We start from the raw sequence: 16,789 nt of genomic DNA on the forward strand, positions 1-16,789 counted from the left end.
ATATCTTTTGTAGCGCAGGATTCAGGCGCATACTTGTTGAAATTTATGCCGTTTTTTCACATTTAGCTTTAATTCTCTGGTCTCGTCACCTTGTATTTTGCAAGTACTGTCCATTTCCCAGCTTTAGCTTCAATTTGGTGTAACAGAATTGTTGGGAAATACAAAGACTCAGCTGGAGACTCATTTTTCAGAGGCTCAGGACTTGACCTTGCTCTCAGCTTTAAACAGGCAGAGCTTTGCTGATTGCAGCGCGATTGTTCTGGTTTAGGATACTGCCAGAGTCGAGGCATTTTGGATCCTGATCTGAATGTTCCTACTTTGGGCCCATTTTGACTCTGATGTATTTTGCACATGGTGCGGTATGAAAGGACAATTTAAAGAACAACATTTTCTTTTAAAATTAATAAGAATTATTACCTATTAACAATGGGCTATACCAAACTGTTTTGTTAAGCAATGATGTGATCATGCATACACCATACACGTGCATAAATGCACACACTCGAGTATCAGTCAGAGCAGAGGAAAAAGATCTAGGTTTCTCTTTGAAGTGTTTCTTGACAAAACAACACCAAGCAATGGCCACCTTTCAGCCTTATGGGCCTGAACGCTATCAACCTGCTCTCAGATCGCTTGCTCTGTTCAAACGCTTGCCCACGGGTTTTGTACTTTCCTCTGCACAGCGAGCACAACTCCTTGCCCGCACAGACACGATGGCCATGGAGAGGTCCCTTGGCAGGTCTGGCTGTGGCCGGGTGAGAGGCAGATCCCACAAGGTGCCACCTACCTACTGGGAAGCACAGAGCACTTTTATTCCCTTTGGGAAATAGGTGGAAACCAGCAAAACCAGGCCCTCAAGGTGAAACGTCTATTCGTTCAGGTTCATGTCTACTGTGCGCTGTTTTCGGAGGTTGCCAGCATAGATCAATAAAAGGAAAAACCACCATGGTACTTTGTGAACCTTTATCTGCCTATACTACATTTTCATTTAGTGCTTTTACTCGCATTGCTAGGGAAATATTGAAATGGATCCTCTGTACAAATCTGCTTTTTCTTTTTCTTTGTTTTTTTGCAGCCCAGCATTTAAATATGGTTTGCTCTGTTCAATTAAAATGCATTTTCTCTTGAGAACAAGCAGATGATCGGTTTCACAAACCTGGAGTTACAATTTTCCTTCAGCAGCACCCAGCAAAATGAAAAACAGACACAAAACATTTTAATCACATGTGTATAAAATACACAGGGTTCATTAAACATGATTTAAAGTTGCCTGTTTGTTTTGGAGACTTTTTAAAGCTCCTACTACCTCAAACTCACAGAAGTGTAATGTGATTCCTGATCTATTGAATTTCTTAGGATGGCTGTAGTGGGTTCCATTATATATAAATTGGATGCAGCCAATTTACAATCTCCGATATATACTTTTATCTCAAAATGCCCTGTGAGGCAATTGTGTAAAGTACTTTATCAGGGATTGTTGTTGGTAATATTGCAAGATTTCATGATGTAAAAAATACATCAATGTCATTTAAATTGAACAAAATGGTTCCCGTTTTTTTCCTGTAGAGCATTTTTAACCATCTTCTCAACAAATTTGTTCAATAAATACTGTATGAAACAAACATTTTGCACTTTGTCCCACAGATACAATTTGCCAACCTGATTGATTTCTTTCTCTACAACTAATCAGATTTCTTTAGGCTATATATCTTCTCTTTTATTAAGGATGATGCAATCTTAGCTTTTTATCATACACACATCCACCACAGTAAAAAGGGAGAAGATTCTGTGAACTAGCCTTGCAACCAAATAGAAAAACCTGACACAAATCTCATAAAGCTGATCCCAAAAGATAAATGGCACTATGAGACCAAAGTTATACAAATTCAGAAACTTACCAATGCAGAGTAATACTGCATTACAGAGTCATATGGGCTGGTGGATTTTTCTTCCCATGACAGATACAGAAAACAAGTAACTTCATCATATCTATAACACCCTGTAAAACAAGCTCACACGAATGTTGCACTCAACTGCCCCAAATCTTGCTGTCTCTGAACTGTGAGAACTCAGAAGCAGAACTACCATTTTCTGTAGCCTTTCCCTGTTTTACATTTTCCAGAATCTCACCGCTATGTTTTGAGTCCAACCAAAGTTGTGCTTATTTACTTTTAAATGGTGTTCCTGGTAAGGCAACAACCTCAAACTCATCTCCCAGTTCTTTTACTAATTGCCCTTATGTCTTTGGGCAAACCCATAGTCCTTCCTTTCCTCACCATCTGCAGTTATCTGCCTTGGCTGTGGATAATTTTGAAGTCTCTTTCCCGTTCAAGAAGCCAGAAGCTTAGTACCACTGTAATACAAAGAACAATAATTGTTTTCAAATGTTGCAATAATATTCTCAAACAGCATTGAAGTGTTTTGTTTGCTGCTTCTCCCGTAGTGCAAAATCAAATGAATTCAGTTTACACGCTTTGGGATCTGCTCATCACATTGTTCCTCTGGGGTTGAACTTCTTATCACTATCTGTGACCCCAGTCAAGGTCCAGTTTTCATTAGGCAAAGCCATACACAGGCAGTCCCAGGAGAATCGAGGCTCTGTTACTGCCAGGATTTTAAGCGCAACAGTAGGTGCCTATCCAGTGCCTTGGAGAGCCTTTCCATGATTTGAAATCACAGAATAAAGGTCTGCCCACACACAGATCCATCTCAGGCCACATGCTTCTTTAACAAAGGGATAAAAGATGGCTTTTGCAAGCTGCCTGGAAAGTTAACAGCTCTAGTCTCTGGCAGGTCAAGGCGAGAGTGGATTCCAGCAGGGAACCGCAGCCCGTGTCCTGCCAGCAGCGCTGCTCAGCTTGAGGGCGCTCCAGCTGGAACACCTCCACTCGATGTTCGTGGGGATGTGCAAGTTTCAAGGAACACAGCCTCATGTCCAGACCCCTCCTCGAGTTTTTAAGGCCAGCAGCAAACAAACAAACAGGACTCCAACTCGGCTCATTTATTTTAATTTGCAAATTGAATGAATTGAAGTTGGAAGGAGGACAAGGAGGCTGTGACTACACTGTATTATCAAGGCAGAACCCGTCTTCATAGCAAAATCAGTCTTCGAAGCCTAAATACTGGTCAACAGACAGGTGGCCAAATCTTTCAAACACAGAGGAAATCAAGCTAAGCTTACAACTGAGCCACAATACCAGAGAGTCCAAAACCACCAGTGCTGGGTAGTATCAAACCACTGATTCCAGACCTCGGGGGGAAAAAACCCAAATCTCAATGAATATACTTTTGGGGAGTTTTAGGTTCTACTCTCTAACTTGCAATTAGACTGCAGCTTTTTATTCAGAAGTGATTTCAAAGGAAAGAGGAAAAAAGACAGGGTTGTGTTGGTGCTGGGACCTGTCCCTTTAGGAGTTACCAAGAACGTGAGGGGCTGAGCACGGAGGCAGCAGGGACAAGGGCACCGTGCAATGGCACGGCCATTCCCTCACCGAGGCAGCTAGGGGGACGAAGGTTATCACCATACCCTCACTACACACAGCAAATCTGCCTGTGCTGCAGCACCTGCCGTTAATACCAATCTTTCTCCCGCTCCAGCTAATGGCATCGTTTCTAAGGAGGGAGGATCAGATCCGTGGTTTCCCTTTCAAGCAGCAACAGGATAATTAATTTTGCCTGTCTGGAAAGAATGTATGTAAACTTAAAGCCACTAAAACCTCAAATTTTTACAATGAGGTACCAAACGAAGCCCACCTTTCCCTTTATTCGCCCATACCTCACACATCACCTAGCCAAGAAGGCCAACTAAATTCTTTATGGCGTACCAAAGAGCCCATTTCTGGAAGATGCAGAGCTCTTGAAGTAGAAAAGAAGATGCTCAGCTCTCTCATAGAATAGGAGCTTTGTGCAAAGATGCAAAGTCCTCACACGATGCTAACTTTTCATGCTTTGAGCAACACACAAATGAGCAGGAAATCAGCTAATTAGGCACGTTACTGTAATTGCTTATTTTATGAAGTGGAGAGGGAGGTGTTCAGCACTTCTATAAGATAATAATGTAGAGGCAAAATCATACGAAGAAGCAAAATTAGCAACGGACTACCTACAGAAATGAATGTTATTTCTGAACAACAGGAAAAGCAACAATAGAAAAATAATTCAATACCTAGCAGCAGGAAAAACAACAACGCCTTAATATATTCTGTAAATGTAAAACTGGGTAAGACTTGGGTATATGAGGGGAGAGGGACCTCCCCTCATATACCCAAGCAGTGGTGGAACCTGTGCGAAGCACAATTCCAGCTCTATTTTAGTGACTCTGTATCACCACTCAATAGCTCTGAGATCCTCTGTGAATTTCAGGCAGACCCTGAGCAGAAAAAGGACTTTCTCTGGGACCTGGTGCACCTAAACCAAAGCCCTGAACTCCCCACGGGGCCTGCGTCCATGTGGAAGGATGCAGAGAGCTGCATTCTTGCTCGCTCTTCTATTTTGAGCACAACAAAAAATACGAGCAGTAAATCATCTATTTAGGCGTATTTCTTTAATTGCTTATTTTATGAAAACCCAACTGCAGACAAAACCGACGTTGTATTTCCTAGGAAATTAGCCTGTCAGAGAGACCTCAGATCTTATTTAGCAGCCGGCTTTTGTGCTCTTGGTATTACTGCCATGGTAAGCAATTACTCATAATGTGACATGCATCATATCAGTCTTTTAAAAGTAATTACGAAAAAGTTGCACAGCTTAATGATATGTACATACATCTCATCCTTGCAAGTTTTGCTTTGATAACATCTGCTAGTTTTTGGAGGAAGGCCAGTTTTAAAAAGTAAAATAAATCAGTCCTAACAATGGGAGCATTATTAGCTTCCCAAAAGTTATAAGCTCCATGCCCCACTCCAGCAGAGCATTTGTGCGCACAAGTCCTGTAACCATTTTCAAGTCTGTGAGTTGCCAGATCAGAAACTTCATGTTGAACTAGAATTTATGATAATGAAGAAGCCTTAAAAATACAGCTTATTTATAGTAAGCCAGTTTAAGAACCGCAGCTCACCATCCCTGGCAGATTTAGCTGTAGCAGTTGAAGGGGTCACCCCTCTCAGCTGTGTGCCCTTTCTCCCTGCTGATATTATCCCACCTATAAGGAGGCAGCAGAATCAGTAGTGTGTCCTCTCCTCAACCAGTGCAGTTCAGACTGGCGTGACTTCAATGGCCATCAATTTTCACATTAGTACTCAGGGCTGCGAACTGCAGAAGCTCAAGAGCGAACAAACACATCACTTGTCCTCCCCCCTCTGCTATTGTTGTGGTTAATTGCAACAGAAGGGTATGGTGGACATCTGGGGGAGGAAACTTCTTAAATTGGCTAGGATGAATCACCAGAGTGCATGTGAAAAACACCCAGAGTGTCTTCCTGACAACCAAAGTGTCCCTTCTGCAGCATTCATGTTACTTTGGATTGACACGTCTCTGGTTTAGGTCATTCTCTCTACCCGTAATGTGTTTAGCAATCCTCGGATGTAGTAAGAATATCTATAGATTAGAGATAAAAATTAGCAGGGAAAACTTTTGCCCCCAAAATTCAAAAAGACGACAGATAACAGAAAAATTCTGGATGTCAGAACTTTTTTTATTCTCCAAAGAAGTTATATTTTAAGAGCTGAGGTCAACAGCCCTCTTAGTACATATTATTTTATTACCTTCTTTGACAAAAATCGACAGCAGTAAAGAACAGCTTGTTCCACAAACCCCGCTCCTCCTCGCCCACCTGCTGTCAGCGTGCTCCTCCCCTTTCCTTATGGCACTTTTTCACTGCCTTCACCTCGCCTGTCTGTATTTCCTTTGGACCTGCCTCCTCTAGCCAGGTTCCCCATGGTTTGCTCAGGGATGGCCGCTGAATACGTTGGACACGAGGCTGGGGGTGCACACCAGGATTTGGCATCAGTGAAATGATGTTCACTGACTAACCCTGGGACAACCTCTCACTGCCCCAAGGCGTGAAAGGACAGGCAGCCAGGCTCTCGACCCACAGCTGCCTGGCTCTGCAGGCTCCACTTGGCTCATGCTTTTGCTGTATTGACAGTCAGCTACTTCTACTGAGGTTGGCTAAAATAAAAAAAATCCCTTTGCAGGCCACACACGGGTGTGCCAGGGACTATACGCAAGCAACTCCGGCTCCAGGAGGGAGCTTGTCCCCCGTCCCTGCTGCTGCACTGGGAGGTCACAGCCACCTGGAGCGACTCTGGCCAGGACCTCGCCGCACCACTGCTGAGACCTGAACCTGGGGAGCAGCTACATGCTGCCACGGCTCACATCACACCTCCGCTCCCAAGGTGGGAGCAAAACGCAGAGCAGCGAGGCAGGAGAGAGAAGGATGCCGAGGGAAAAGGACTTGCGCTGCCCAGCACACAGCATGGGCAGAATGACAACTATTGTGAGGCTTCTCAATGGCTCATTTGGCATTATTCCCAGTGCTGCTTTTGAATTTAATACCCACTTCTGGGTATCTAATAGAAAAAAACCATGAGGCTGGAAGTAGGAAGAAGAGACACAACAGCAGCAGCTCAAGGGGGCACTAAATTCAGATCAATTTTCAAACTTCAGTATTTAAAAAAAAAGCACAAAACAAACCAACTGGAATTTTTCAAAATGGGGAATGCATTTTTTCTCACGACATGGAAATGGCCATAATATTTGGTAAATACTTCTTTTATTTAATAATTCAAAACAAAAAATAATGGAAAAAAGCTGACACCTTCAAAATATTTAAAATTAAGTAGTTAAAATATTTTGTCACATTACCAATGACATGTCATCGCTGTGACACAAAAGTGCTTTTAAAAGAACTGAGTAAGAAAATCACTGTTCAGAATTTCAGGCTGGTGTTGCTCAACCTGTCTTTTCTCTTTTGTCCTTATAACGTTGATGGGAATTTTGCTTTTGATTTCAGTGGAGGTGTTGGGATCCTGAGTAGCCTGAAGAGAGACTTAAGATTAGGAATTTGCCTTTCAGGAGAGATAGATTTACAGATGAAACAAGATGTAAAGGAATACTTTAAGATACTAACACGGTATAAAAGGCTCATGGTCCCAATGACCGCAATGGCAACAGAACAGAACCTTTCATTTCCCACCAAAGATTGCCTCGCTTTAGGGAGATGGTTTAACGCATGGCAGTATCCTTTACTGTTATGAGCATAGGCTGGTTTTAGAGCAGTTTTCAGCTGATTGAGGAATTATGTAATTGCACCAATTACATCCAATTACATAATTAGAGTAAATAAGTAATAACATAATTAGGTGCTGTAATTAGGTAGTTATGACAGGTAGCACTAATGCTGATAAAATCCATTATGAAGCTTGCTAAGAACTATGGACAGGGCACGTGAGAACAAAACTTTTAGAGCTTCGTTTGCAAAAGTCTTTCATTCTTCCAATGGGCAAAATAATTAATTTAATTACTATGTCAATAGCCTTTTATTTTTCCAAATGAATGGAGGCACAAATCACAGGCTAATTCATATCTCTCTGTTTTGCTGCAAAAAATTCAGTAACTAATCATCTACATTTTTTGCCTCCATTTATCTATTTGCAGCTACCAAAGCTTAGGTGTGTACAAATTGCACCTCTGAAAAGAGAAGTCTAAAAATTTGGATGTTAACCTTCACTATTCCAGTTATCGCATTATACTGTCTCTGACAAATGGACACAAGGAACATTCAAAGATTGCTGTATCGATGTAATACAAGTTATATGCATCTCTCTGGATTTGCTAGGGATAGTATTTCTGGTCAAATGGGTCAGATAAGAAGTTTTTTTTCTGCAGGAATGAAAATTCAATAGGGGAATCATCCATGCAGGTTCTCAGTGCAAATGCAAGGCATGTAGCCGGCTTTTCAAAGTTTCTGTCTTTTTGGATATTGTATAATACCTGTCTGACTTCATAAAAGAGGCCTGGATAACAAACAAATAATAAAACCTACTGCCCTGATTTAATATTCATTAATGTTTCACCCGATAACTGATATAAGATAGTATGCAAGAAGAATGGGCATCACTGGAAGAGCTGAAGTGCTTTATTCCCTCCAATATCTCCATAAAGTAACTGTCTGAAAAGCTAGAGGTGTATAAACTGTGTGTTGTTTTACCATACATTTTATGCTTGATGCTTTTTTCTAAAAAGAAAAAAAAAAAAAGAAAAAAATAATACCTTGCTTTATGAAAGCTGGATAGCTACTGATTACTTCTGTCACTGCTCGGAGCAGTATGCTAAGCACTGAAGCAAATACAGAGCTGCTGGGAAAATCAAAATCACAGGGAACTGTAGGAGTTTGCAGCCAATGTCCACACTCCAGAGGAAGAAAGCAAAAGAAATCCTCTGCCCCAAGGTCTTTTGAGGCCAGAGACATGCACGGTAATGGGAATGCCTTGAAACAAGCCACCCCTGGAACAGAAATACAAGTGAACTTGGAAACCTGCAAAAATATTGCCTTGAGGGGTGTGTACAACATCACCTATAAGTTTCTTTCTCCCTCTTGAACTGGAAAACTGGGGAAGTGAAATTAGATGCGTAAAAAATTCCCATCCCTTTTGGCACCCAGCTTTTCAAATAACATTCCAAAACAAGAAAACCATAGTATTCCTGTTTTTTTCCAGTTTCGCTATCAGCAAGGCTTCAAACCAAATGCTTCACTGTTTGCTGGACAAATGATACATAAAAAGACTGAAAGTCATAATATAGACAGTCATATTTTTGGGTCCTGATGGGTCTGGACAAATGGAGAAAAGAGACTATCAGAAATTGTAGATGTTTTCCCTGGTGCTTAGTTAATACTGATAAGCACTCCAATGTTACTTTTTGCAATACTTTGCAAGACAGTAGTAGATAAGTACAAATAATAATTGGTTCCTAACTACAGTTGTAGGGGTAGTGAGGATGATACTTGGAGCTAAACTCTACTTTCTATTAAAGAAGTTACTGCAGCATACTCCAAAATTTTGACCTACGTGTATTTAAGGATGGATCTGAGCCTTGAAGATTGGATTTGGGTAGAAATTCTCTCTAAGTATTCCGGCTGTGAAAACACAGAATTTGGGTTTGATCCATTAAAGCTACAGAAGCAGCCATAAGAGACGTATCTAATCATAATAAAAACGAGTAGAGCTAAGGGAGCTTTTCCAGGAGTATGATTCATGGAGTTTTTTCAGCCATATTCTGTATCACCTGAAATGTAAAATCTCATCCTATCTCGTCCCCTTCAAAGAGGTCCTGACACTGCCCTATTCTTCCAAGCACCCTATTTTTGTAAATATTTCTCGCATTCCCATACACCCCCAGTGAGCCCCATTCAGCAATGAGTCAGCTCCACTGGCAAGCCCCAGTTCCCTTGTGAAAGGTTGATTTGAAGTCTGCCTCTCTCGTGCCAGATCCTAACCAGAACCTGGTCTCTTACCAGGGACTTGGTCACCTCTCCCAGCATCACAAGAATGGTCACTCAGCTTTCAGTCCGTCACAAAGCCTGAATCAGCTTCTCTCTCTGTCTTCAGGACAAAAACCTCAGGCTTAATTTCTGCACGGAATGTAGTACATCTCACACGCTACATTCATTACTGTCGTGCTGTGTTTGAAACACACCAAACACATACGTTACATCAGCTCATACGGCTGACAGCTGCAAAACTACCTCTGAGTGTTTTCCTTTTGACTATTCTTTTGGTCATAAGCAAAGCTGTATCTCTAAATCTCTTCTTCCAGCTGAGTATCATACTTCCAGAATACTCCACCCTTCGACTCACATTATTTTCTTTCATTTCTTAATATTCCTTGTACCATGTGGTATACAGTAATCTCTCTGGCTCTAAGAGAAAGAGTCCTTTTTTGTTCACTTAAGCAGTTCCAATTGCTTCTGCTGCGCAGCACTAGTATTTCTGCAGCACACCTTCCGTAGATTTTGTACTGGGGAATTTAAACTACACAAAAATACAATTACTAATCCCACACCAGCCACTTGAAGTTTGTTCAAACATTTGTTTCTCTTTTTTTTCCCCACTCCTCCATTCCCTCTTCCATTCCATGTAAGCTTTACACTTCTAGGTCCATATGTACCTCTCCCATCATCCAAAACAACCATTAACTTTATATATACCCACGGAAAAAAAAAGCCTTCCTCCAGAGGTCTAACTAATCCCAAAATCTGGATTACTACTAACCACTTAAACCACCAGCATTCTGCCACAGAGGAACAGGGGCTTCGAGAAATCAATTCAGTGCTTGAGGTTACATGTGTTTTGGTGCTTTTCTGTTAATATTTTAGATATTCAAACAGGAGTTCCCACCATTAATGCAAGCGTAAAATACATTAGTGAATTACATCAGAAAAGTCAAACCACTGCTGCCACAGGATGAATACACTTACTATGAATATTAATGCATCCCTTGGAATGAAACATTAATACTTAACATGCATACTCACAAAGTTTAAAATCATACAAACATTGCAGGGAGAGGAAGAGAAGTAGAGAAGGAACAGACAAATGAGACAAGCCCTAGAGTCTGGAGACGTTATTGATTCCACGAATTAAAGTGCATTTCTGAGATAAGCTAAAATATTTTCATGTGTAAGAGGACAACTTGCCACTATGAATAATTTCTTGTAATGGAACAGAGGATACAAGCATTTGTTTCAGTTTTTCTATCTTGCCCATCATACTGCAGAAGTGTAGATCCATTACTGCCTGACAGTATAAATGCCCTGAGCTGAGCAATGAGATTGACGGTTCAAATTTTCCATAGACATAGGCTGTTCCTCTGTACCTGAGCACTGAATTCCCATCACCTGCCACACCACCTTCCCATGTAGTGGTAACAGCACTTACAAAAGCTCCGTTTCATCGCAGCATTCAAGCATGCACTCCTGTCTAAACACGAGCCGTTCCACTAATGCGAGTTCTTCAAGGTAAGCTCTGCATAAGCCTGCGCAGTGGGTGGGACTCATCTCCTCTAACTTTAGCCAGCTCCCAATTAGGCATCTTGTCTAAACTAATCACTTAGGCTCTCAATGGAGTGAGAAAAGCAATGCCAGGGTGAGTCACCTCAACTATCCTAGACACCTGTCTTAAGGCAGGATAAATAACCCAGCTTTCTGCACTGACAGGGCAGGGAGCTGAGATCAATTTAAACCAGGTGCCTGACTTGAAGACAGCTGAAGTTAAAGGAGAAGAATCTTCCCCTTGGCTAAACTGAGGACTAAAAGGGCACCCAGCACTTCACTAGTGAGGTTGGGTAGTATGTATAATCGAAGGCTCAATGAAGGATAACAGAGCAGATACTCTCAATAAGAAATGTGGCTCCAGAAATGCATAAACAGCAAAGCCTGATGTGCATTTGGTTACACCCTCCTCTGGGATTCAGACATATGCCAGGTCTGCAACCACAGACCCTAGCACAGGCCCTGAGCAGTGCAGTACCCGCCAGGAAGTCCATGGGAAGAAAATGGACCAGAATATCCCAACAGGTAGGAATAATTCCTCAAAAACGAAGCCCCAAGCCAGGCAGCTTTGATAATCCATCACTCACTCTCACCAGAATGAACCCTCTTTGGTGGCAGGCTGGAAATGAAATGTAATTGAACATCTCTCTGCTCCAGTGTCATCAAATTTCTCTCTCTGAATCCAAGTCATACTCTCACTGCTTCACGAGGCAGTTTCTGTAGCTCTTCAAACCCCTGCAGCAGCTCTTCTTGGTCTTTTCAATAGCTTGTTCAGAGCAGTCATAGGAGAAAAGCACTAGCCCTCAACACTGACCCTGCGTTTCACTGTTCACAGCAGGAGACGTCATTTTTCTGGACAGCAGCCCAGAGATACTGGACAAAGCCGGAGCAGCAGCAGATGTTATGATGCATGCTCTTCTGCCCCTGGTTTGGCTAATGAGGCAGCAGAACCCACAGAGCATGAGAGCACGAATGCCAGACCGGAGACTGTGGCCTGTGCCTTCATCTTTTTCATTATGTTTAAGACTGGGCTTTGTTGCAGACTGTCTAAGACAGGTGAAAAGATCTTTAAAAATACAGATCGATGCCTCCTATTGTTCAGAGAGAGGGAAAAAGAGATATTCTCTGCTCTAGCTGCGAGGAGCATCTCTCAGTTGCATAAAGCACGTGCCTAAATTGACTTACCACAATCATTTGCGCCACGTAGCTCTCCGGGCCAGTGTATTCAGTTGGATCTTTAACTTTGACAAGAACTATAAAGTACAAATAATGCCACATGTTGTGTTCTGACTTTATATGCTCCTCAAACGAAACGGTCTTGTTATCAAATTTGTCTCTCTCCAATCCTGCAAAAAGACATGAACATAATGCAAAAAAATAAACTTCAACATAAAAATACCCAAATCTGTTAAATATGTTAGAGAAAGGAACCTAACTTAATTTAAAGGATCATAAATTTGAAGGATCTTAATTTAAAAGTTATAACCGCATACAGTAACTGCCAGGCAAGAAATACCAGGCCAGAAGGCATTCCTGACAGAATTCTTTCAGCGCAGCGTTTATTCTCTTTTGTTATAATTCCTCTTAATAACAATAACAATATAATAAATATGTTACCGTTTTACAGTGCCTTCTATGCTGAGGGCTATAAAGTGCTTTACAGCTGTTGGCCCTGATTCTTTCTAAATGTATACTGGTAAGCACACAGCGTGCAATCTAGGTCCTGATCTTGCAAAGATTTATGCGCACATTTAGCATCAAGCATGTGAATAGTCCCACTTAAGCTGCGGTGGGATTGTTTGTGCGCTTAAACCTAGCAGCGAGGGTGAGCCTCTGCAGCTTTGTAGTCACACAGTCTTTACAAAGCTGTAGTCATAAGAATTTTTTTTTTTTTCCTGTAATAGGTCAAATCTCTGAAGAAGAATACCACAGTGAGGAAGGACAGGATTCACAAATGTTTCCCTCAGTGTTACAGCTTTCCTCCCTGGATCTCTCGTGGAGCCTTCCACAGACGCTAAAGCGGTTGTGCTCTGCACAACGTTCATCCCTGTTAGTACAACCATGGGAACAACACCCAGCCTACAAAAAAAGAAGGTATTTCTAACGTCCCCTGGGAGAGTGAAGGTCTGCCCCTCTCTGTGAGCACGAGTTAATTGTGGGTTTTGTGGGGATGATTTTAATTTAATTCTTTTGTTCCCTGTTTCATATCACCTTCTGAAACAGGCGGATTTTGCCATTGTTACCCTTCTGGAATGCACTGTGCTGTGAAATAGCAAGCTGTACTTTCATCTGCATCACACTTTGTGACATAAAGTCAGCAGCTGCACCATCTCCATTAGTGGTGATGATGCCAGTGTGAGACACGTCTCTCCTCCTGGGTGGAGACTGTGAAGCCACCTTTTAGCAAAGCTACCTTTTGACTCCTAAACCAAATCTTTTTCCTACTGAGAGGCAATAAATTTGGAACCAAACTCTGATATTTTTACAGACTTTTCTTGTAGAAGATAATCACCCCTTAGGTTCACGCTTTATTTATTGAGGAGTAGTTCATTTTACGCCTTTCCCCATCAAAAGTCTCAATAGCTCAGTAACACCTACCACAGATGAAACAGGTTGTCTTTAGTATTTCCTCCTTTTTCTGCTTTTCACTCCTGAGATCAGCAAACGTATCAATGATGACTCCAAAGATTAGGTTTAGAACAATAATTATGACAATGAAGTAAAACAGAAGATCATAAACAACTCGCGCAGCAAACAAGGGCTCCTGAAACAATAATAAGGTTGCAATAAGATATAAAAATAGCACACCTCTAAAATATTAAACAACATTTTCACATTAGCTCAAGCAAAGCTACGCATTTTTCGTTTCATATGCCAATTTCTGATAGCCTTACTCACCGAAAGAGAGAGGGACTACCTATGTGACTAAGCAAGAAAGATTCGGCTTCATGTGCTCTTATCGCTTTGGGACTCCTGTTGTCCTTTACGTTGATTCACACAGCACGAAGAAGAGACTAGCGTGTGTACCGGATGCAGTGTAGATGCATTAGTGTAGTGCTCGATTGAAGATTATTACCTTGCCAGCACAGAAACAGGGAGATGCAGTTTCTAGCACCCACTGAGAGCAATGATAGCTCTTCTTAATACTGCCTTGTGGCATACAGGGATATGCTTATGGTATGTCTTTCTGGAATACTCCAGACTGATGCCAAGTTTGCCCACCAAACAACTGGAAGCCAGGGGAGCATGCTTGCACGATGCCACGGCCAGGCTAGTATACTCTGTGCCCAAGCAGGGCCCGTTAATGGTTTTAGCACTCTGCTAATGCAGTCATAAGGCTGTAAGCTGACTCAGAGTGGGCAGACCAAGCTCGTGTCTTTTGGGAACACAACATGCACACGCGCGCACACATATATACACACATGCATGCACACACACATGAAGTGCTCATACTCCCCATTTCATCACACTCTTGTTTTTACATCGTAACTACTTTCCTTCTTGCAAAGGCTGGACTGGACTGCCATTGACATCTCTAAAAATAGCAAAGTTGTTCTGTGGCAAATAGGAGACCACACTCAGTGTAAGGAGGAGGAACATAAAACCCAAGTCCTTTTCTTCACTATGATACTGAATTGGAAGTCACTGCTTTTCTCAGTTTTCCACACATTCATTGGGATAATAGTGCTACCCTTTGTGAAGTGCTTTAATGTAGTTAGCATTAAATAACTGCTAAGCGGCAAGGGTAATTTTCAAAGTCTGTAAGTGGTTACAGGCTTCATAGGGATGGACTACAGTTCCTGTAGAACCTCCCAGTCTATGAGATAGGACCTACTACCAGCACAAGGAGCTCTTCTATCCAGATCTGAGTTATTTGTCTCTGGACTCTTGCAAGCCCTGCTGAATACTTGTGAATTTAATCCTTGTGTTATAGTGTGGGTCACCAAGCAAAGTGCTGCTAGATTGCCTTTATTTATGATGTTCTTGTTGAACTTAAATAAAAATGCATAAAGCCACCCAAATATTATGAGTAGTCCTTAAATGAATTGAATTTTGGAGGAAACTTCTGGAAGAGGACACATACCATGATATATGAAATTCTGTTTTGACTTCGATGCTCATTGAGTACAAGTAAACAATAGGACCTATTCCAGGGCAGATGCCATGCTGAATTTCAGCTAAAAATACACCTTACGTACTACAGTGGAGAGTCTTGACATATACTCATCAATCAATCCTTTCCAAAAGTTTGCATATATAATTCCTAGTGTAATAGAAGAGTGATCCAACGCAGCAACACTTCTTAGCAGTGCTTGGAAGGTTACAATATGCTCCAATTTTCCAGAAGGGGTAAACTACTACCCAGAGTTCCTTTCTTCAAGTATCATCATCACACCAAGCAAGCTTAGCTCTTGCCATTAAATATTCCATCTGGGATGTAAAAATTACATGGATAAATCAACTGTGTGACATTAGAGCAGACTATGTACAAACACTGTCTATAACCTCCAAAAACTGACTTTGGCATTCATGAGATGCACAGGGAGTAATGCATTTCCTCAGCCAAAACACTTACATCTTTGGAAGGCTTTCTGAGCACGTCTCCCACACCACCACCATTTCGCAGGCCTTGGTTTAATACGGTCACGATGCACATGAGCAGGGTGTCACAAGTCCTTTCTATTCCATCCTCCTCCTCTTCACCTGCAAACAGGACAGCAGCAGCTTTAGGAACCACAGCATCAAATGATCACGCATCAAACAAAGCCACAATTCTGTATTAGAGAAAGCAACTGCAATACACATCTGCCTTTCATATTCTTCAGCTAGAATTTCACTGATTGTCCCTATCCATTCGCACATTGCTGCTGGTGACATACTTAGGCACATCAGGCATACTTAGGCTGAAGAGAGACAGAAAAAATCCCAAGCAGTTCTCCCACCAGTTAATGACCCAGAGCTGCCATCTCTATTCATGGGAGCACCCCTTTTCCTTGCAAGTATTCCCACTGGTTTCAATATGACTGCTTTTTCAGTGGGCCTCCTAAGCGCGCAGCTGACACATACAGGAGAAGCAATATAAACACAGAATTAGAAGCACATTCGTAAAAGGATTGTCTTCCTGTGAAATCATTCCTCTACCTACTCATGTACAAGCCAAGTCATGTTAGCATTTCAAATCATTAAGGAGGGGCTGGCTTGTATACGAGGAAATCTGTCCATGATCTTTCCACTAGCACACGTGCCCAAGCGCAGGTCTGATATACATTAAATGAAAGACGCTCCCTGACCTCAGCTTGAAAACTTGGATTCTATTCTTATCTCTGCTGCAGAGCTGCTGCGTGGTTTTGGCCGAGCCACAGAGGGTACTATTGTGCAGGAGATATTTGAACGTCCAGAGGAGCTGGGCTGGAACACCAGTCCCCGGGGGGACTTCGTCCGCCTCAGCCAGAATTCCTCCCACCACACACTCACCCCCATGCTGCGGCTGCAGCAACAGCCTCCCTTTGAAGAGCCCTGCTTGAGTTGTTCCCTGCGTCCTGCTGGCTTGCACTGAAGGGTCAGGACTGTGACTGCCGTTTCTCCTGCCTTTCTTTCTCTTTAGGGATACATTTACTTAAGCGGTGAAGGCAGTGATTCTCACTTGGTTTGCTTCATGCGCTTACTGTAACATAGTTTAATAAATAACAACATCCTGCTGCGATAGTTAACTGAAACAGCATATTTAACAGCCCCAAACCACCACATCTGGGGCACTGAGATAGTCTTTGATAAACTGAATTGACTGAAAGCACTTAC

The 16,789-nt window shown here is 42.1% G+C and overlaps 1 protein-coding gene across 1 annotated transcript in view; it reads right to left on the minus strand.

Moving 5' to 3' along the window:
* Nucleotides 1-16,789, minus strand: part of ITPR2 (inositol 1,4,5-trisphosphate receptor type 2) — a 262,261-nt gene that overhangs the window by 11,311 nt on the left and 234,161 nt on the right. Inside the window, exons 53-55 of the mRNA XM_075161128.1 lie at nucleotides 15,567-15,694; nucleotides 13,589-13,754; nucleotides 12,176-12,336 (exon numbers count right to left, since the gene is read on the minus strand). Of these exons, the coding sequence (XP_075017229.1) occupies nucleotides 12,176-12,336; nucleotides 13,589-13,754; nucleotides 15,567-15,694 (455 nt within the window). The remainder of the gene's footprint in view (nucleotides 1-12,175; nucleotides 12,337-13,588; nucleotides 13,755-15,566; nucleotides 15,695-16,789) is intronic.

The sequence above is a fragment of the Calonectris borealis genome, chromosome 1 (genome assembly GCF_964195595.1).
Source record: "Calonectris borealis chromosome 1, bCalBor7.hap1.2, whole genome shotgun sequence".
Taxonomy (NCBI): Eukaryota; Metazoa; Chordata; class Aves; order Procellariiformes; family Procellariidae; genus Calonectris; species Calonectris borealis.